This window comes from Oryza glaberrima, chromosome 7, assembly GCF_000147395.1.
Source record: "Oryza glaberrima chromosome 7, OglaRS2, whole genome shotgun sequence".
In the NCBI taxonomy this organism is placed as follows: Eukaryota; Viridiplantae; Streptophyta; class Magnoliopsida; order Poales; family Poaceae; genus Oryza; species Oryza glaberrima.
Window position 1 is genome coordinate 16312682 of NC_068332.1, and position 23045 is coordinate 16335726.

Here is a 23045-nt window from a genome sequence, read left to right on the forward strand (position 1 = left end):
GATTTGGCCGCGATTTGCGTGAATCGGAATCAGGCCGTGGTTTTGCAGCAGAAACGTCGGGCTGATGAGAGACTGAAACGTGTGCAGAGGAAGAGTGCAGTGACAGTAGAAGTTCACGCACGAGTTTCTTGTAGGGCAGACTGGGCAGTATAGGAGTACATAGCGGGGTAGTTTTGGTAATTTAGTCTTTTTTTTTCTTAAATATCTTTTACATGTGGGCCTCTAATAAAATACTCCATCCAATCATGATCATATACGACGTTTAGGACAGAAAAATATAACAACATTTAAGTCAATTTTGGTTCTCCTAAACATCATATATATTCTAGACCGTCGGTAGCATTTTAGAGATAGAGATGTTTATGGCACATTGGCACCGTGTCACATAATTTGAGGCTATGTAGGCAACCGCGTATAATGGTCTCACAAAATATCCTACATCGACGTCCAAATTATACAACACCATGCTGTATGCACATCACATTGAATATCACGGCCCCATATTGTAGGTCCAGTTTCTAGAAAACGTTTTATTGCAGGTTTATTTTTTTTAAAAAAATGGACCAAATTATATACAAAGCTCACTTTATAGCACTAGGCACTAGCGTACAAGGATCATCGCAAAAACAAGAGGCAATGATCACATAACCCGTACTCAATCCATCCCATAAAGTACATAGCTAGAAGTTGATATTTTTTTTACAAGACGGAGGATGTACGTTGCATGAGGGATGTGACTGAGTCTCCCATAGCTGGTTATTTTGTGGGCCGAGCCAGATTCCCCAAAGAGAAGGCCCGGTTCGTTTCTTGGTTGGCCCTTGTGGCCCAAGAACAGCCTGGTAATGTAACGCACCATGTCCACGGGAAAAGTACATCGATATGTACAGCATGTACAGTTAATATGAGGAACTTTCACCAGCGTTGCTGTATATATGGTCCCAATTCTGAGACTGAGCTTGAAATCATGTGTCCCCTGCAGGTTCAAGCAGTGAAAAGTCATAGAGATTTGTACTTCTCGATAAGATGCGACGCGTGCAGGCGAGACGTGGGTGTGATGGTGCACCCCAGGTTCCGGAGGTACGATATCTGCACCAAAGGATGAGCAAAGTGTTTGAATGATAATCCATTCAGGTGGGAATAGCATATAAAGCGAAGGAAACCAGTAAAACTATTTTCTGCCAAAAAAAAACTATGGGCTTTCTATTGTCAATAACGGGCACCATAATGGCAATGTGATTGTCAGATGAACCAGCTAGTCAAAGTAGGTAAAGATATGAGAGCATTGGCAAAGATAACTCTGACCTGCTTAGGTGTAGGTTCTGAGGAACCCATGGAGTTCTCTATCCTCTGCTTTTGGAAATGTTCCTGGAAGATCACAAACATGTGAGAATCTTGGGGACAGGTGTCCATCATGTGGTTCAAGATGCCTTGTTAATATTAAAAAGAAAAAAAATTCTAAGTTAATTCATAACAGATCGTAATTCAGGAACTTGCCTGTCTCTCTCTCATCAAATGGCTCCGCTTGTCGATAGGAATCTGTTCCCACTTGATAACCTAAGAGTTCACAATATGAGATTAATAATTTATTAAAGTTCTCAAAAAAATAATTTATTAAAGAGAATCAACGCTCAAGGTCAAGAGATTGCCAAAATTTTCATCGTTTTAGCTTAACTCACATATTGTGCATAACCAAACGCTTCATCACCACTTAAGAATGATTTCAGCTTGCACAATACATCCTGGAAAAAAGAACTTGCAGGTTAATATGTCAGGGTAAAATCTTCTGAATGAGAAATAATAATTTGTATGATCAAAATATCACTGATTACCTATGTATAACACCGACTACGGACAAGATGATATAAAGAACATCAATATAATAAACAATCATGAAATAAAAGATGTGACGGAAAGGGAGATAGTGGAATCAACGGAACAAAGCAACCAACCTTGCGCTTGTATCCTTTACCTCGTAAGCGTTCATCAATAACAAAACCAATCTGAAAAGGCAAGCATAGATAGACTGAACATGAAATGTACAGTAGCAATGCAATACCAACGACTGTTTCAGAACTAACATGTCTCAAGATCCTGACTCCTAGCAAAAATAATACAGCAAAAGACATGGAAGAAATGTAATTTGCTGATACATTCAGTCCCCCACTGGACTGCTGACCATATTTTCCTTGTACCAAAAAAAAAAAAAAAAAAAAATCTCCTTATAGGAACGAATCAATGGCATTATGGCACCCTTCCAATGTAAAATGAAATATTCAGTACCTTATCAAGCAGCCTTTTTGGATTTTGAAATGCCTGTTTCTTCGCCCATTGATGAAATATATGTGAAATTATGGCTCTATCCTCAATTTCAAACCTGCAAAAAGAGAAGAACGAATTTGTTTTGGTCAGGGGAGAAACAAAATACAGCAAATGACATAACATAAAATAGCAAGTGTTTGTTATAGATGCAAATTATCTGTTCTTTAAATACATTGTGCAGGAAAAACAACTGCTTGCACAAAAACAACTCACAAGGGAAATATATCATATCATGCTGATTTACCTCTTCAAGAAATCATTAGCAAGACATGGCTGATCCATTTCTGGGAAAGGTGAAGTTTCATTCCGTACCACCATAGGCCTTTCAACTGATGTATCTCCTTCAGGTTTATCAAATGGAATGTTCACCGGCTGTTCAGGAGTTTTTCTGAGAGTCCCCTCACCCTTCACATTATTGAAAAGAGAAAATTATGTTAAGCTACTATTGCTATAATAGATTATATTACTTATATAAATGACTTTCTAGATTGATATATAGCTGTATACCATCTAAAATTTACAATTTTTTAAAATGCTCCAAGCAGATTGTATGGTGGAATACACAACAATATGGGATAGAGATACCATTCTTCAGGTCTCGATACCATTCAAAACAGGATCTCAAAATAGTGCTCACCTGTACCTCAAGAAGGTGAGCAGGAATCTCCCTGAGGAAGCGTGAAGGTTGCAGCAGCTAGACGCCAGTAATAGTTTAAGTCAGTGAAATCTACATACTTTATAAGGATGAATATAATATAAAATCACCTGCCTGGCGATTAGAGTCAACCGTCACATGTAAGATGTACAGTTTCTTTCGAGCTCGTGTCATTGCAACATAGAATAGCCTTCTCTCCTCCTGTAATTACAACCAAGTTGCAGAATACATACAGAAAATCACATCAGGGAAAGAAATAAAATTTGAACAAACCTCCAGTGTGCTTCCAGCATCTTTCACAGTGCCATTGTACTCGTGCAATAAAGGAATTTCTGAATCATTTGCCTGAGCAAAAGGACTGAAGTGAACAAAAGCAAGAAAATACTCCTTTGGAAAAATTAACGTAGTTGCATAATATCAGAATAAAACAAACACATGAACCAAAATATGTTAGCCATCCATAAATTTTGCAGTGTTTAGACTCTCCATTACAAATCAAAGAAAAACAAAGGCATATAACAAGACCAGTCCTCTATTCTGGCACACTCATGTTGTCACAGGCAAGAATAGTACAAAGTTACTCTGGATCAAGTCAATATTTCAAATTCCTCATAATTTATTATCCACAGATATATATATCATAACCTTTCTGAATTTTTAATGCATGTGAGCATGTCTACCATATACCATTCCCAGCTTGAACAATTTTTTATCGTCACAACATAAAACAGCATACTTATGATAAAAAATGAGAAAACATTACAGCTAAATTCTATGATTTTATAACACCCAGAAAGATGAACAAACCGTAAATTTCCTACTGATTAAAGTACAATACCTGCACGATAAACACAACATCCCACTCTAAACCTTTTGACTGCAAATCATAGAAGGGAATATACATCTTTTAGTGTCAGAATTGCCAAATGGCACAAATAAATTTATTGCAGTTAAGGGAATAAAGAACCTGGTGGATAGTCGTTAATGTGATAGAGTTTTTATTTTCCTCCTTTCGTGATCTGAAGTTTTCAGTTTCTCTCAAAGAGATATAATCAATAAAGGCTTTAAGTGTAGAAGCACAGCCTTTCTCCTCAGTCTTGCTTGTATCCACTGAACTAGAAAAATGTGTTGATAAGAAGTCAGACACATCATCCATTAAAAACTGAAGGACCTGCAGTTTGATTTAGGATAAGTTAACACCACCTCTATGCATACAAAATGTATGTCAAATATAAACCATCCAAACAAAACATGTTCAAAATCCAAAACAGAAAGCTCATGAAGAGACCTCATATGAGTCTAGGCACTACAAGACAGTTAATAAAGAATTTCAGCCAGCTTCTTTGCAACTCACATATCGGTAACATCAACAACAATTAGCGTACTTGGGTTTGATATATATATTGCAACGCCTACAACATTTTGGTAATGCTAACAAAATCCAATCAATATCACAAGTGGCAATCAGAACAAAAACGAACTTTGGTGGAATATAGCTCCCCCCTCCCCCCTGACCTCTCCTATCCTCTTATGTCATGTTAGGGCGCATTTTATTCCTAAGTATTCCCTACTGAAAACCTTAGGTGGAGCTGAACATGCAAACCAAACACCTCGTGCAAGTTGCTGCAGACGAAGTTTATGATTCCCATCTACATGTACTGGTTCTTAATACATACCAAAGCAACCATTTTACCTTTTAATTATAGCCAAAACACCGAGTCAAGTAATAGGGGACAGGAAGTTATAAGTATAATCAACAAGGAGTCCAAACAATATGGGGAACTAAGCTAGAATTAACTATGCATAACCTTGTGTAACACACTATTGTTTCATCAATAAAATTGGTGATGGTATGGAAAATTAGACATAGTCCACGGTTTTAAGTCCTGGAAATAGACAATTGACATTGAGTGTCCAACCATGGTGATTGACAAAAAAAAAAGCAATTTTAAGTCATTTTTATGAAGAATAAGTGTCTTCCGATGGATGCTTCTGACTGACCCAAAGCAGCAGGCTGCTACAGTACAAATATGTAGATATAAATGCATTTTTGTGTCCTTCAAGCTCTGTTGCCATAATTTCTTCAAGTTCTGAATGCTTGAGACAGTATAATCCAAAATTGATTCTTGGTGCATTCAAAGTTTAGTCTTTCTCAAGCATCAATGTGCAAAACACTAAGAGCATCAAAGGTGTATGAACTATGTACTTACTGATCTGATGTCATTATCTTCATTTAATAATTTACCCCCATCAGCATCAACAATCGCACGCTTTTCAAGTAGGTATTTCTGCCAAAAAATGATAAAGTAGCTGTAATTAAAGAAATTGAACAGAATCAAGCACAGTGATATTAAACGTTTAATGAAGCTCAGTACTAGTAAACCTAACAGACTCAATAAGTTTGAATGTGCATCACTATTTTGATCCAAATTACGTAACATATAGCATATCTTTGTAGTTTGTACTGCAAAAGTGCATTAGGGCCTAAAGCATGGCTTTGTAGCTTTTCTTGCCATGAACCATACACCAGAATACTGCTTAGATGGTCATCAGGGATAATACTTTTTATGACCACAACATGCAAATAGGACCTCAAGAAAAGTCATGATGCACATACAAATGTATGGCGCCGATAATTTATTGATTTATTTTCTAGGATGAAACAAAATACCTTGAAGTGCACCAGATAACAGTGAATAGTACAGCACTTGCACCATAAGAAACAAAATGGCGCGTTTCTAAATCTACTTCTAACAGATCATACATGAAGGCGAAGCTCACTAAATACAACTGCAAAAAATTTATTGAACCTGAGGTAGCATATCTCCAGCAGAAGAAATGACCACTGAAACTGATTGTTCCTGTATCACAAAGAAGTTTAATAAATTGTAGCTCTTGAGGTTCGAATTAGAGATACAGATAATTGTAAAAGTAATACTATATCATTGCTCAATTGATTGTACAAAAAGCATAGCTTACCAAATATATTTATTGAATTGATGACACAAGATAGCTCAAGGCTATTAGCAACTCATTTTAGAAAGCAAAAAATGTACCAGTGATGTATTGTCAGTAGGTTGTGGGTGATATGCAGAAATTAGAATCCTATTTACTAGTTAATGACTAACTATCAGTGCAGAAAACAGAAATGGTATGATTGATGTATACTAGGGGATGAGTCAATAGTCATACACAGAAATTAGAATCCTATTTTCTGTTGACAGACAAGGTAAACGAGATCAAAGTTTCATAAATTTATTATCTTACACTTTTGTCTATGTATGTGAGTATTGCACCCTTTCGAAAGATGGTATTTGTGATAATATTATTCCTAAACATTATTGTATATATCAAATAAATTAAAAGTTTGAAACATGTCCATTAGTTTGCATAAATACAGATATAATGGCCAGACCATTTGTCATACCCTTTCAACAAGTTTTGATAGGCTATCCAAAGCTGATAAAACCTTTCTTCCTTGAGTAATCTGGGCCCTACAACCATCAGAATGAGACACTCAGCATAGCATCACATTATATTTGCACCATGAGCATTGGAAGATAGCAATAAAGAACCCTGCAGAAACAAAAAATAAACATGGACTGTAGAACGGTAAGTAAACACGGAAGATAACAACCTTTTGAAGGTACCAGAGACCTTTGCACTGAAGATGTCAGTAGCAGCCGATATGAAGCTACACTTTCTAGCCAATGATATCTTTTCAATATGATGTATAATCTGGGAATTACGATAATTTATTAAATATAAGCAAATTTAATGTAACAAATACAAAAAATAGAATATAATCAGGTAAAACTGAACCTTCTTTTTTTCTTCCTTGTCACCAGGAAGAATGGCCTTGAAGGCTTGATGCCATGGGACATCATCATCACAGCCTGGTAATGTAGTTTTAAGTATGGCCATAATAGCTTTGATAATCTGAAACAGTTACATGGTAAAGCACTTAAATTGTTGCACTTACAGAACTAACAGCATGAAGAGGGTTGTTACTTTCTTCCAAGTTCCAAGTAATTGTAAATAATGAGTAAAATAATCAGAATGTTCCTTTTGTTCACAACGCAAACATGTGTTTTTGCTAAACCCTAAAAGAAATAATGTCAAGAAGCTCAGTCCACATGTTATGTTATGGGCATTGGCCAGGCCCTGAAACAGTTTAGGCATTATAAATAAGGAATAGGTCAAATAAAGATAGGAGATTATCTAGTTAGGAAAGTGGTGAGGTTTGTAAACAAGAGATAGAGATGGATTGGTTCATACAATATTAGAGATTAGATCCTTAGATGTCAAGTCAGTCCTGAGTCCTCCCTATATATAAAGGGACCACATGTACTCCATTATGAATCAATGAATATCTAAATTCTTAAGTTAGCTCTAAGCCTCAAAGCCTCTCTTAATAACTCAGCAAGGAGAAGCCTTGCTGGCACTATTAGAGGGTGAGTGCCCTATCCCTCAGTCTTTTGACCCTTACCCTATCCGGTCCATAACACCACCTTTTTTTCCTCGAACGTGCAGGAGAGCTGTGCATCATTATATTAAGAAGAGAGGGGAGTGAGTCTAGAAAGACTCGTACAGGCCCTTAAGGTCCAGGGATAAACACAACGAAGAAAAAACTAGAAAAAAAGGAAACTACGGTCAGCAACCAAACAAACTTTATGGTCAAAAACTAATAAGATCCTCCCCCCCCCCCCCCCCCCCAATACACCATATAATAACACAGAACATTCCCAAAATAATTTGGTGAAAAAAACAAAATCAGCCTGCACGGTTGGTTTCTTGAATAATTATAGATGATAGTGCACTTGTGTTTTTGAAAAGGTACCAGTAATTTTCATGCTTTAAATATTAATAGAACCAAGGATTATAAATTGATAATTTGGCAGTAAGAAAGCAACTCAAGAAATTGCTAGTCCGCGATAATATTGGGAGTAAAAATTAATCCAAGCACCTTTTTCCTGTAGAAAGCCACACCATGAATATTAAAAGGAATTTTTCTGTTGCGGAATGACGCCTGGAATGCTTTGCCAGTGATCTGTGTACAGGTAACTTAGACCATAAACACAACCAAAAAATATGGTTCAGCGATAAGTGGAAGATTTCTCAACCTGTCTCCGATATAGGACAGCAATTTTGCCAAAATGACATCCTTCAACTGAACTAGATGTGGTTTCAATAATCTTGTCAATAACAAATGCACATTGTGAATCTTCACTGTGGCACTCCTTAACAATGATCTATACAAAATGATGGATTGAATAAGTAACTGGAATGATGCAAGAAGAAGCAATAACAGTGTTCATATGTGGCATCTTTAAGGACACCTTATTCCCAGAGGGATTGTCGGTCTCAACAAGTTTGTGGCTTTGCCGTTTAGTGTTGTTGTGAATTAAAGCTGTTGCTGCTTCAACAATTGCCCGTGTAGAGCGATAGTTCTTGCTCAATCTGACCTAAACCCATCAGCACAAAAACACAATTAACAGACATCAAGCTGAGAATCAAGATTGCGCATCAAAGACAAAGTGCATGTTAGGAAATTCTTACAGAGATGTCGTAATTACCTCTTTGTGATTTGGAAAATCTCTACGAAATGAATCAAAGCCAGAGACATCAGCACCATTGAAACTGAAGATGGACTGAAAATGAGAAGAATAGAATGAAAATAAATACATATTGCATCTGAAAACACTAGTAAATAAACAGATATCACAAGTTCAAATTATAGGATGATGAATGAACCATAATTTGTGCACCTGATCTTCGTCACCAACAATAGTTATGCGATTGTGGGACGCTAGTGTCTTTAAAAGATAATATTGCATAGCACTTGTATCCTGAAACTCATCAACTACTATTGCCTGCCATGTATTTCGGCACTCGTCGTATACTGCATGAGTGATATCATATCACAATCATATTATTCAAAAATTTATCACAATAGATAATATTGTGAGATCAGGACTGAAATTACCTTCAGGAAACTTTGTGAGAAGGGTTATCGATGAATTAATAAAATCATGGTAATCAAGAGCATTACAAGACCTTAATATTTCATTGTAGTGCCGAAGAATTGAAGCCTATTCAAAAAAGTGAGAGGAAACGGAGGTCAATAGTTAGACTTATAAGAATACAGGGGGTTATACTAAAAGGACAGCTTACTCCTGTCAAATCCCCCTTCTTTTCATACTCCTCTGGAGTCCTACCAGAAGCTTTTGCCTGTAAAGGACGATGCTAAATTTAGGGAAAAGATAAAATCAAGCTACCCATAAGGTCAACTTGATACAGCAACAGCTTGTAATAGTTTTTCAGGGACATTACCAGTTTGACACAATTACCACATATACAAAGTTTTGATCTAACACATTATATTGCTCTAGACACTTTAATATTTTTTTAATACGCATATCATTTCATTAAGAGAAGGAGAGAATAGGAAGGGAGCAATGCCCACCAGCCCGATTGAAAACAGGCTGAAACCTTCACAACACACGCAAAAACCTCACCTCCCCAGTGTTAGCAAGCACATGCCTCAAACCATGAAGAGTGTGTTTGTAATATGAAGTTCATGCATCATAGACAGTGTAAGACAGGACTACCATTCTAAACATGCATTGAGTATCCTACTGGCCTATATTCAGAAATCATAACAAAGATTAACATGATCCAGAATTTAGCATAACATACTAGCTATAATTCTGAGGTAGATGCAACTAGCACTAATGCTTCTTTCTCTTATGAACCGAGAGCTTCACACAATTTCCTGGTTCTACCATTAGTTGTATTCATTGATATCATATTTCTTATTATCTACAAGTTCTGGTATCTTTGTTCAGACCTAGCCTGGAGATAGCTTTAGTCCAGTCTATCACAAAGAATCTTGGCAATGTTCTTTTCTATAATTAGCACAACTTTTAACATCATACTGAGAACTTGGATTAAATCATGCCTTATGTATTTATGAGGTACGTGGAGTTGTCGATTACTGTCTGTAGCTTTAAATCCCCTAAGCCCAGCATCTAGGAAGAAACTTAAATCATTTCCTTTATGCGTTCTACATTCTGCTGTGATCTGTAACAGTAAGGTGGAACTAGCAGATCCAATCTAGAGAGAATCTAGCATTCCACACGCACTTTAGGTAGATGCAACAGTGCACCTCACTTTACAGGATGCATACAATATAACATACCCAGTTCCTTTTGGAAGCTCCCTATGCACCAAAATAGAGAAGGGAATAAAAACAAAAATGCTTAAATGATGAATTCTTCAAAAGTAGAAGGCACCTGTGTAACAAACTTCTGCCATTTCTTAGCTTTGTCCTTGAAAGAATTTTTAATATCTCCATCGTAATTCTTATTTGCATCTCCTAGACCATTATTTTTGTCACTTTCCAATAGACGCTCTGCCTCAATAACAGCCCTCCTCTGCTGCCCATTTCCATAGATTATGAATTCAGATGTGCGGCCTAGCCTTTAAAGGATTTATTAGAGCATCAGAATCATACAATAAAACAATAAATAAGATAAGATTCCAATCATCTAAAATGATTCCTACACTTGCTAAGATGTAGGAAATAAGAGCGCACCGAAAGCAGGGAAAATGTGCTCATCATACTACTTCCTCCGTTTCACAATGTAAGTCATTCTAACATTTCCCACATTCATATTGATGTTAATAAATCTAGATAGATATATATGTCTACATTCATTGACATCAATATGAATGTGGGAAATGCTAGAATGACTTACATTGTGAAACGGAGGGAGTAGCAAATATGATACACCATAACAAATTGTCAGTCAGTGAATTTAGAGACATTAAACTACAATTGAAGATGATGACTGATTTGATGTACTAAATCAGATTAAGCAGGGAAAATGTGCTCATCCTACTAGCAAATATGATACACCATAACAAATTGTCAGTCAGTGAATTTAGAAACATTAAACTACAATTGAAGATGATGACTGATTTGATGTACTAAATCAGATTGTGCTGGTATCTCTATGTAATGGGTATTTCAATGCATTTCTGATTTTCATCGCAATGAATAGCGTCATCATAAAAATCATAAGTTAAACTAGAAAACAAGAATTTATTTTCAGCTTCATTTTTTTTCCAGGCTGCATCTTATTCAGATATTACTTTGTCAGAACCAAATGGTCTACAACACTAAGTTCATTGATATGCACTTCAAAGATAAATGTGCAAGTGTAGTATGCTGAGCAAAAAAGCATGTCGATATCCATTGTTGCATTGTATTTTAAGTATTATCCACCAACAGAAAAGACATACTTTTCAGCATGGGTCCTGCAAAGCTGCAAGCAGAATGAGTGAAATGTGCTTATTACAATCTCCTTGGCAACTGCCTTCCCCACAACTGTCCCAATTCGATCCCGCATTTCAGAAGCAGCGGCAGTTGTGAATGTCATAGCAAGAATGTTTGATGGTGGAAATTCCTAATCATCAGGCAAGGAGATATGTGAATATGTGAGCTTCAAGAAAAAAATCCATATAAATTCACTCTGATTATATCAACCAGTGAACCTTACCTCTTTGAGCAGTGTGAGCACCCGACCAACCATTGTTGATGTCTTGAATCATGCCAATTATGGGAAGGAAAATTTCAGTATATACACCAGCATGGAATTTAATATGGCATGACAGGACCTTTGATATGCGCAATAAAGCTCAAATAGACATTATTTTTTAGAACAATTAACTTTTTTCAATCACAACAAAGTTTATGGAATCTGCAATATTGTTATATGTGACCGATATGAAAAATACGATAAAATGGATGGCACTTGCACCGTTTAACGTTTGAAAGGATATAATCTAGGGAATATATTTTGCTTGGTCAGATGGATTTCATTCAGAAACAATCATTAACTGTATCAGCTACAAGAACAAAAGCTACAAAATTAATGCATATCGATAAATGACTATTATTTTTATTAGTCAAAGAGGCTAAATCATGCATGATGTTGGTCTAAAAGGACCTGAGCATCTGACGAAATTGGTCTCAGTTGGTTTCACATTGAAGCTGGGGCCAATAATTTATGACAGCGGTTAACTCAACAACATATGTCCATAATACTGAAGATTAAGACACTGAAACAAAACACACTGGTTATATATGCAATTCGCAGAGAAAAGATGTATGTACATACCTTTCCACTTCCTGGACCAGCAACTATCATTAGTGGAATAGTCACATCACTACACGCAGCTTCACTCTGCCTGTCATTCAGGGACTGAAAATATTCGTAGTACTTCTTTGGAACACACCCTTCATTTTCCTCAATTTCGAGTTCCATTTCCTGTGGCTCCTCCTGGCCCTTGGTAGCATCACCCTGATGGATAGCATCAAGATCCTCCAAGAATGCAACGACAAGCTAAATATTCCCCAAGAGAAAAGGAATTAAACACATTTTTTCTTGATTCCAAAGCAAACCTAGTAATTCAATTTTTAGTTTCCCAGTTCACCTTCCGAGAATGAGGAAACATGAATTAGCCACCACCCAACAACTATTCATCATTTATTTGTTGAAAGTTAAGAAATGAAGCAAATAAGCCATACCTCTCCTTCCCGCTCTTCATGGCAAATTACTGAGGGAACTGAAGGACCATCGCTATTTTTTCCGTCCATATACTCCTGGCACTTGGCAGAAGAGCCTGTATGGTGCACCTCCTCAGTAATGTCTCTGACGTTCCAGAATGCATCCTCAAACTGCCGCCAAGCAAACAAAACATCCTAAGTTCCTTTAGCCACTAGACACCTAACAACTAACATGATAATGTCTTAAAAATTATGCACTTCATACACAACGGCATTTCAAGGGGAAAAAACAGGTCGGCATTCATTTGCCCAACTTTTCTTATCGAAGAGCAACAAAAAGAAAATTTTCAATGCTTCAGACCATCCTAATTCTCCTCTAATTTCAAAGAATATATCACACTCTCCTATCAGTGTTAGGGATGAGGAAAACCACAATTAGACTCTCAAAGTTCATTAATTTTGACAATTTGACCCTTTGCAAAAACTAATTCTACAAATGAACCGCCGTCAAAACTTATTTCAAAAGTGACCCTTTTTTTCAGCGCCAAATCATGTGGCGCTGAACTTAGACACCTCAGCGCCACGTCACCTGGCGCTGAATACCGTGCCACCGTGGATGGAAGGCTGAGTCAGCGTGCCAACGTACATTCAACGCCGTGCTATTTGGCGCTGAGGTGTCTAAGTTCAGCGCTACACGATTTGGCGCTGAACAAAAGAGTCATTTTTTAAATAAGTTTTGGCGGCGGTTCATTTGTAAAATTAGTTTTTGTAAAGGGTCAAATTGTCAAAATTAATGCTCAAAGTTGAGTGAGCCAGATTGCTCCAACCAATAACTATTCATCAGGACCTTACAGAGTTTTCCACCGTTTGACATACCTCTCCACCCCCTGTGGCAATTGAAATGGCAGGTGGAAGTGAATCATCACCAAACCACAGTTCACAGATTTCTTCTTCATCCGCATCCTCCATTTCTTCCTGGCTCGTGGCAAAAGGCTGAGCATCACCTTCCTCACCATTGGCATTCTCCTCCTCCCGGAATGCATCTCCAGACTGAATTCCCCACAAAGAAAGAACAATCAAAATTAGTTCCCTATTAAAAACAGTCACTTCAGGATCTGCTACAGTACATTTCACCAATGGCAGAAACTTTGCTTTCCTAGTTCAAAAAGAAAAAAAAAATCGCCAGTATACAGTTGAACTGCCAGCAGTCACAGATTCATGATAATATCACACCGATAAACTAATTCTGCCCCCAAACTCTTCTCGATCCTAAAGCAATCCCATTTCAAGAAACAACAAGTTTCAGAATCCCTTAGGCCTCGCCACTTCCCTCCCAATTACAAAATTCCTAAATCCACAAATGCGCCCTTAGATCCCTAAACCCCAGTTTCGAATGAAACGAGAGAGAGAAAAATCATACCACTCCGCTCTCCGGTTCGGAGGGGATCAATGGCGGCGCTTCGCCGGCCTCCTTATCCTTCCTGGCCGAGGACCGCTCGTGCTCCTCGCAAATGGCGTCCACCTCCCTCAGGAACGCCTCGTCCATGCCTTCGTCGTCGTCGAGAAGGAACCCGCAGGAGGACCTGGGCGCCTTCGGGGCGGGGGTGCTGTAACCATACCCGTCCCCGTACCAGCATCCTCCCCCTCCGGATCCCCGCTGCCGCAGGGCGTTACCGGTGACGTCGGCGAGAGGGCGGCGCGGCGGCGGGCACGGGGGCTGCGGAGGGGGCGGGGACTGGGGTGGGCGCTTGCGGGGGAGGAGGGAGGAGGAGCCGGCGGGGTGGAGGGGGAGAGGGGAGGCGTTCTCCTTCCAGCGCGACATTGGCCCCCCAGCGACCGCCGCGGCGATCGCCGGCGGCGCGGCGAGGGTTTGGAGGGGGTTTTGGGTGGAGGTTGGTTTGGCGCGTGTGTGGGCGGGAGGGAGGCCAAGCCGCTCAAGTTTCGCCTTGTGTTTTTCAAACGGAAAAAAGTAGCCCAATTCACACATAAGGCTGCGTTTAGTTCACGCTAAAATTAAAAGTTTGATTGAAATTAAAATGATGTGACGGAAAAGTTAGAAGTTTGTGTGTACTGATGTAATGGAAAGTTGAAAGCTTGAAAAAAAAAGTTTAGAACTAAACTCAGCCTAAATCTGTGTTTTTCTGACGAAAGCCATCTAGCGCGCTTTATTAATACATCTTAAAAGCAATTACAGACGAAAAAAAAGATAACCCAGTTACAAGAATTCTTTAACTTAAAAGCATGATTAGCTAGAACATGTGTCCCATAACTAGCTTCCCTATTACAATGCTTAACGGAGACTTTAACAAAATCATATATCAAAATCTGGCATTCATATAAAATTACCGTAGTCGTTGTTGCTGAAAAGCCTTCACCTTGCATCGTCTCTACCACCTACAAACAATACAATTTGATAATAATATTTTGACAACTAATTTGTTGGGCGAGGATGAGTCCGTCCCTAAGGTTTCTGCCATTGCTTCATCATCAACATGAGACAATTACTTACAAGAACCAGCTTCAGAATTCCTTCAACAACATGAGGCAAGTACATACACCTAAATCTGTGTTTGGTACTCCATTGGTCTCCTCGACGGTAAAATCTGAATGATACCACCTCCTTTGCAAAATGTTTATTGTTGACTTTTTCAAAACATTTGACCGTTTATTTTATTGAAACTTTTAGCACAAATATGCAAAAGTATAAATTAAAATTATATTTTATTTGATGATAAAACAAGTCAGCCGGTAGCATTGCCAACTAAGGTCCTGTTTCTTTTAGCTTGGGATTATTATAATCTAAATTATTGAGTCGGATTACTATAAGCTAAATTGTTATAATCTGTAGTAGAATAAGCGGTTAGTTGTTTCTTTTCTAGATTATTAGAGCCTAGATTATTGGGTTTGCAAGTCTAAAGAAGGAGTGAGGTGGCATGGTGGGTAATTTTTCACCCAATAATCTAGAAAAAGCTCACCTAAATGAGCTTATCAGATTATAATAAGTTGGGCTCCATATTATAATAAGCTATTTCAATAAGTTGTCTGTTTCTTTCAGCTTACTCCCAATAATCTGGATTATAATAATCCCAAGCTGAAAGAAACAGGGCCTAAGACTATTAAGCTATGCCTAATCACATCCCTAATCACAGTGCGGCCGCACTGCTGCGCTGCGCTCAGGGTCGAGCCTGCAAGCCACAATAAAATAAATGCTATTTATATAACTTTTTAATAAGATGAATGGTCAAACATTATGAAAAAAAATAAATGGCGTCATACATATTCAAAATGGAGGGAGTATGTTTTGATTGACAACGACAAATATCGGTTACGAGAATTACCATCGACGAGCCTTAACTTTCTTTCATACTATTCCCTAATATAGCCACTTTGTTAATAATAGGTAGGACAAAGGGAATACAATATTTCATGTGAAGCTGTGAGAATTTATGCATAAAAAGTTAGGACATGTGAACTCGAAGTTATAATATTCACCTTGACAGTAAGAATATAATATAGGTAATTAGTATTATATTATATTTTCAAAACAATATGTGACTGCACGAGGAGGGAGGGAGACAAAACCGCTACTACCACATGATCTATTATCCTATACAGCTAAAAGGGGTTTTCTCAAGCAGTTGGGCTGTTCGCATGCCCATATGTGTCGGTAAAAGTTAATATTTTCATACGTGGGTTGCTCAGTCGCGTGTGAAAATTAATTTTCGCATGTGGACATCTTAACCTGGCTTTCTGTGATAATCAAGATTTTCGCACGTGGCTACACTAAGACACTTGCCAGTGATAGAAAAATCTAGTCCACATCTAGAGATTTATCACAAACAGATACTGAATATCGGAAAATTCATCAGAAACAAATCCAGAACATCCATACCAAAAATAAATATAAACAAAACATGCAGTAGAAGCACAAATCGTAGAAAAAAGTAGTAGCAGATTTCGAGTTGTTGTTGCCGCTAGTTCCGAGCCCCCTAACACCCCCAACGCTCCCCAACACTGGATTCGACCGCTGCCTCCACCACCGTGTTGATTCCTGTAGTGGATCAGCGAGGAAGGGGGGCGAGGGAGGCTGGCCGCTCCCAAGTATGACAATGGTGGATCTGACCCTACTAAGGCTGTCGCCATCGGATCAACAATGGAGAGGGAAAGGTAAGGGAGAGACCAGCCGTTGCCGAGTCCGACGGCAGCAGATCCACCCCTCCTGAGAGCATTGCTATTGGATTGATGACGGATAGGGAGAGGCGAGGGAGGCTAGCTGCTCCTGAGTCCGACGAAGGCAGATTCATCCCTCCTGAGACCCACCTTCACCGGATCAATGATAAAGAGGGAGAGGCTCCTAAGGCAAGCAGAGACGGATTCGCCCCTCCCGTCGTGGTGGCGGAACATCTACCCTGTCCGAGGGCAGTGTTCGCCCCCGTCACCGGCATCGACGTGCACCACACCTCCGGACCGACTCCGGACCCTCTCGATAGAGGAGGAGAGGGGCAACACCCTTGCCGCCGTCGATGCACACCGCACCGCGCTGCTAGACCGGCGCATCCGCTCCCAGTTGAAAATGGGTTGGGCTGCAACGGACGACCCACATAGCATCTGATCCATCCAATCCAATCCAATCCAACGACGAGGGCACGCCACGTGTACTGCAGTCTCCTCCGGTCCTCCCCCACACTCGGACCGAGCCGAGAGCTGCGGCCTAGGGCTCCGCCTCCCTATAAAAGCAGCGCGTGCCACGATCTTCGTGAGGACGCTGGAGGAGTGGATCACGCTCGAGGTGGACGGCAGCCACACCATCGGCGATGTCAAGGCCAAGATCCACCACATGGAAGGTAATTTAACTCGCTTATTAGCTCCTAATCCTCCTCCTCCACCACCTCTTTGCCCTGCTCGCCGGTGGCCGGCGAAGCCAGCTGCACAACTGCATTTCCTTCCTCTTGCGCCCGTCATCCATATATCTCGCTTTGTCGTCCCGATTAGAAAATTTTAGGCCTTTAATTAGGGGATAAAAACATTCGAATTTGATTTGATTACCCTCTCTCTCTCCGTTTCATAATGTAACACTTTTTAACATTGCCTACGTTCATATAAATATTAATGATATGTCTAGATTCATTAATATCTATATGAATATAGACAATGTTAGAAAGTCTTACATTATAAAATGGAGTAATTACCCGTTAGTACTTAGTACCATGAATTTGGGGGTTAGTTGATTTGGTTTGAGTTGTACGGGCAGGAATCCCGCCGGACGACCAGCGGCTGATCTACGCCGGGAGGCAGCTGGATGATCGCCGGACACTGGCCGACTACGATATCCAGAAGGAGTGTCTACGATTCACCTCGCCGTCCGCCTCCGGGGTGGCAGCCGTGGCCACTATCCCTGCCTCGCTCCCGGCCTCCTCGCCCTCGCGCGCAAGTACATCGAGATGAAGATGATCTGCCGCAAGTATGCACACGCTTCCGATCCGATCGATCCAAAACTCAAGTGGGGTTAATTTTGGGAGTACCCCTGGTTAATTAATTTTGAACATGCATCTATCTAGTTCGCTCCGTGCAAACAAGACGCAGTAGCTTTGTGTTGCAAATTAAGTAAACTTTGTCTTTGCATGATTGCATCAACGGTATGAAATGCGAAAGGAAGGAATCTCAATTGGTGTGCATCTCAGCTTTCTGATGATTTTGATTCACAGCCGCCTTGTTTGCATAGTTAATTAGTTTCTTGATTAGTTGGGTGGATTCTTGATGGGCATAAATGATGAATTAATTAGACGTGTACAGTTACATTATTATCGAGCTAGAAGCCTATAACCCTTTTGCGGCAAATATATTATCTGTCTGTCCTTCTAATCAACTTGTTTAACTGTTTGCCTCTATGAGTTTTGAAAGTTTTGTCATTTGCTAGCCATTTACTTAAGCTTGCTTTACTGCTTAACTTAGCAAATCAGTCATAATGGAATAAAATCTTTAGGCACAAACTTCTGACTTTGCCATTCATGGATGTGATGTCTCTTTCTTTCGCTGAAGAAGCTAGATAAGTTGTTCCGCTACTAACATTTTCTTTTCTTGCAGGTGCTATGCACGCCTACCCCCCAGGTCTACAAATTAAACTGCCGCAAGAAGTGTGGTCACAGCAACAAGGTGAGCCTTGTTATCAAGCTATCGAAGTGTCCTTTGTGTGGGCTTTCGCTGATTGTCTTATTGGCCATGGCCGTCTTAACTGTATCCATGTTCTTGGCTTGAGTCATCAGTCATCCTAGCAGCATCCATGCATGTTCTTAATTAGCAGCATTTTCCCCTATATGTCTTAATTTATGCTTGTTTCAGAACTGCCATTGCTTGGCATCTATGGGCCTGTTTGGTAGAGCTCCAACTCTTAAATTTAGCTCAAGGAGTTGGGTCTGGAATAGAGTTGTGGAGCTGCCTAAACCCAGCTCCACCTCTCTAGTTCATTTTGTGAGAGAGCTCCACCCAGCTCCGCTCCCATTTCAGGTGGAGTTAAAACTGTTTGATTGAGCTCCAGCTCCAGGAGGGGTGGAGCTGGAGCTGTGCCAAACATGCCCTATATATTCTTATTAAGCCATTTAGGCATCAATACTTGACTTTGACATTATGTTGTGTTTTTCATAGTTTTGAACAGTCTGTATATAGTAAGCGTACACATGGATTCACTAGGCAGATGATAGTAGGTATAAGGTGACAAACATGAATTCCTTCATTCTTTGATCTGATGTTTTTTCCAACATTCCTGTTTTCTTTTTCAGCTAAGGCGTAAGAAAAAGTTGAAGGACTACTGAACCATGGGAATGGAAATTAAAAGCGAACGAAACGATGATATATATGTATACCGCTGCTCTCAGTTGAATGAGATGTCTTAGCATGATGGAACTGCTGTTTTTAGTATCATATTGGAATTTAACTTCAGCCCTAGCTAGTTTAACATTCTTGCTGGGTTATGAACCTTGATTACCCGTTTCCATATGCTAATGGTAGTTACATGCTCAGATCAAGAAGGCCCTGCTGAAAGTTGCTTGCTGGGAGATGAACTTTTTTCATCACACTCTATGGATATAACTGCATCCTGATGGTTCAGATAGAAATGCTAGTTACTGATGAACATTGCAATGTAAATCTTCTGGATGCAATGTCGTTCTCTAACTGTCTACTGTGTATACGATTAGGCCATGCTATACGATTAGGCCATGCTGCTTTTATCCAGGCTCTCCATCCGCATAAATTCCAGGAACCTCCAAGATGCTGAGATCTAGTTAGAGTGCCAAATCTTGCAGTAATTTTTTTAAAAAAAAACGATTTAAATTTTCAATAAGTTCCAAATTTGTACTGCACAGTAACAAATTCTAGTTAAGATTCTGCGCAATAATACTAAGTTGTACTTCAGATTCTATGGCATACTCTTCCTGACCATTTACTTAATTGATCCCTCTGATCCATTATTTGTAGTTCCTACCGAGACGTAGATGTGCAAGTGCAAATGGTTTTATTTGCTTGATTATCAATCTCACGCTCGTGTTAAGTAAATTTAGATGCACGCATGACACATCCAATCCACACGCTGACTAGCTTGCTAAACAGTTTACTATGATCGTCGACGGTCTATTCACCAGTTGAAAAAGGGTTTCGTAATAACAACGAAAGCTAAATATATACTCCCTCCATTTCTAAATATTTAACACTATTGATTTTTTAGCACATGTTTGACCATAAATCTTATTAAAAACTTTTATAAAATATGTAAAACTATATGTATACATAAAAGTATATTTAACAATAAATTAAATGATAGAAAAAAAGTTAATAATTGCTTAATTTTTTGAATAAGACAAATAATTAAACATGTTTTAAAAAGTCAACAGCATCAAATATTTAGAAACGGAGAGATTATGGACTAAATTGGTGCAAGTCATGAACCGCCAAGAACACAAACATGAAAAATCAAATTTGTCCACCAATAATTATTGAATACACTCATGTATGATTATTGAATTATGATACTCGAGGAAAAAATAATTTGGATAAACTAAAAAATAATGTAAGCGCAAAAGGTAGGGAAACGTGATAAATTGTCTAATAACTACACCTCAACGTACACTGAGAGCCATCTTGTTGACGTGGTAACTTCCCATTTTAACCGTTCGATCAGTCTAGGGCTCAAAAGGTTGAGCTAAATATGCCTTGTACACGCACAACATAATGATAACCCTTGTAGAAATGATTGACAGTAGCACTAAATAAGCTATAACCATTATATTCCTAAGACCAACTAAAATGCACTATCTCAATCTTATTTGCTTTGTGCTGCCATATAAAATTACAGGCGTGTTGAGTTACACGTAGCAAGCATCAGGGACAGAGCTAGAGCGAAATGGAGGGTGGTACCACTTGCTTAATTTACTTTATTTTATATCGAGTTTAAGCTGATGCGGGTGCCTAAGTTTGTATTGAGGGGGTGTATACATGGTGAAAATAGATGAAGTATAGCTAAAAAATTTTCTTGACCGGGTTCCTGGGCACCTCCCTAACATATACTAGCTCCGCCCCTGGCAAGCACCTCATGACATTTAACTAGGTGAGCATGGCATATACGTTGTTGATAAAAAAAAAACATACAGCAACGGAGTCGAACTAAACACTACTAAAAAACGATTTTCCTGTCCGACCCTCGTTAGGTTCCAGACGGTCCATAACTGACCGCGTCTGTAAAAATCGACCTCTATTTTCACATACGACTCCTTAAAAGACCCGCACACAAAAATCAATTTTCGCAGGTGGGCCTCTTAACAGGCCCGTACAAGAAAATAATCTACTTTCGCATTCGGACCACTAAGAGGTCTACACGGAAAAATCTATTTTCGCATACGGGCCTCTTGAGGTCTGCACGGAAAAATCTTAAGAGGCCCGCTTGCAAGTCCACTCCTCCTCCTCTTTCCCTCTCAACCTATTAAAAAATATTAACTTCCTCACTTCCTCTCTCCTCCTCTCATTCTCTCTCCCCCTTATCTTCTCCTCACTTATCTTCTCCTCTCATTCTCGCATTCTTCTTCTCTCATTCTCGCTCCCCGACGGCGCGCGGCGACCAGCGACGCGCTCGAGAGATGCGGCGGCAGCGGGCGGGAGCTGTGCGGGCTCAGGAGATGCGGCGGAGGCGTGCTCAGGAGCGGCGGCAATTAGGAGCGACGAGCTAGGGAGCGGCGGTAGCAGCTGGTCGTGGCGGAGGCGGGCTCAGGAGCGGTGGCGGCTGGTTCGGGAGAAGCGGCGGCGAGCAGCTCGGCAGCCGGTGTGCGCGCGGTGGCAGGCGACCGGCCCCCGCCCGGATTCAGCGGAGGCGGCTGCCCCTTACCCGGATCTAGCGGCGGCAGCCGTCCCCCGCCCGATCCGGCGGCGGGTGGGCAGGCTCGGACGATGGGGAGGCGGCGGATCCAGCAACAACAAGGGCGACGCGACGAGGGCGGCGGTAGCAGCTTTAGGGTTAGGGTTTTGTTTTTTTTGGATTTTATTTTTTTTCGGTTTTTTATTTTTGCGTGCGGGTGACCTAAGCACCCGCACGCAAAAATCAGATTTTTGTGTGATTTTCGCGTGCGGGTGCGCCGCACGCGAAAATAGTGATTTTTCCAGATCCTTTGGCGCGTGCGGTTCGTCCACCCGCACGTGAAAACCCTTTTTGACCGCATGGAAAAATTCTTTTCATAGTAGTGAAATGAAGTTGTCAGGGTTACGGATAAGGTATATCCTCTATCCTTGGATGTACGCTGTATACTGGTATGGTATACCCGCGCGTATACGGATAGTTTCCGTGTGCATTAAGAAAATCTATCACGTGATAGGGATAGCATTTACAGATGGAAGGAGTTCTACTCGGACAAGACGGGGTCTTTACCATATCGTGAGGGGCCCGACATCTCTGAGTCCTACTTGGAGATCAACTGACCCGCGGTATATAAGGGGGCCCCTGGGCAGGAGGCATCGAATCTCACCGCCAACACACCCACCACAGCCTATGAAGCCGAAGCGCGCAGGAGCCAAGTCGCCGGGAGATCTAGTCGAACCAACTCGACTACGGTCTCGTCGGTATCATCAAGTTCTGCTATCTCCTTTGTAATCTGTGGTTTCCATTATATAATCCCATACCAACTGGATTATGCCTATTACCTACCAAGGGGCCTGAACCAGTATAATACTTGTCTTTTGTTTGCTTGATGTCGTACTACGTAGATCCTTGTACCAACGGACCCCAATACCCTCTATATCCGGTCTACGGGTATCCCCCGTCGACAGAAGTGATGATAAAAAGAAACTCCAATGCGACGGAGTAAGTTACTCCCTCTATTTCATATTCCTAATCAAATACCCATGCTTTGTTACAGATTAAAACAAATTAATAGTGAGGTTTTTGGAATAATTTTGTACCATAGGTTTTATATTGTACTCCCTCCGTACTCGTAAAGGAAGTCGTTTAGAACAATGTTT

At 40.1% G+C, this 23045-nt stretch overlaps 1 protein-coding gene and 1 long non-coding RNA gene across 8 annotated transcripts; one reads left to right on the forward strand and one right to left on the reverse strand.

Annotated features, from left to right (window-relative positions):
* Positions 1-528: 528 nt before the first annotated feature.
* Positions 529-14463, reverse strand: LOC127780630 (ATP-dependent DNA helicase SRS2-like protein At4g25120). Of its 7 annotated transcripts, none has more exons than XM_052307560.1 (31): positions 13969-14463; positions 13425-13598; positions 12570-12719; positions 12160-12327; positions 11539-11580; positions 11282-11445; positions 10270-10456; positions 9149-9205; positions 8961-9066; positions 8743-8876; positions 8551-8625; positions 8314-8439; positions 8098-8226; positions 7941-8024; positions 6797-6913; positions 6612-6712; positions 6402-6468; positions 5785-5835; positions 5185-5262; positions 3942-4145; positions 3813-3851; positions 3248-3319; positions 3089-3175; positions 2957-3013; positions 2564-2724; positions 2281-2374; positions 1950-2000; positions 1677-1739; positions 1495-1554; positions 1303-1365; positions 529-1086 (listed from the first exon to the last, which is right to left on the reverse strand). In XM_052307560.1, the coding sequence occupies exons 1-31, from the start codon at positions 14368-14370 to the stop codon at positions 997-999; spliced, it is 3453 nt and encodes a 1150-aa protein (XP_052163520.1). In that variant the 5' UTR covers positions 14371-14463; the 3' UTR covers positions 529-996. The 7 variants fall into 7 exon arrangements, with proteins under 7 accessions (XP_052163520.1, XP_052163519.1, XP_052163518.1 ...); XM_052307559.1 differs by having other exon boundaries at positions 12160-12342; XM_052307558.1 differs by having other exon boundaries at positions 12160-12363.
* A 2840-nt stretch (positions 14464-17303) lies between these two features.
* Positions 17304-19691, forward strand: LOC127780739 (uncharacterized). Its single transcript, XR_008018817.1, has 4 exons — positions 17304-17392; positions 17800-18009; positions 18633-18701; positions 19325-19691. It is a non-coding gene; the product is annotated as an uncharacterized LOC127780739 (long non-coding RNA).
* The last annotated feature ends 3354 nt before the right edge of the window (positions 19692-23045 follow it).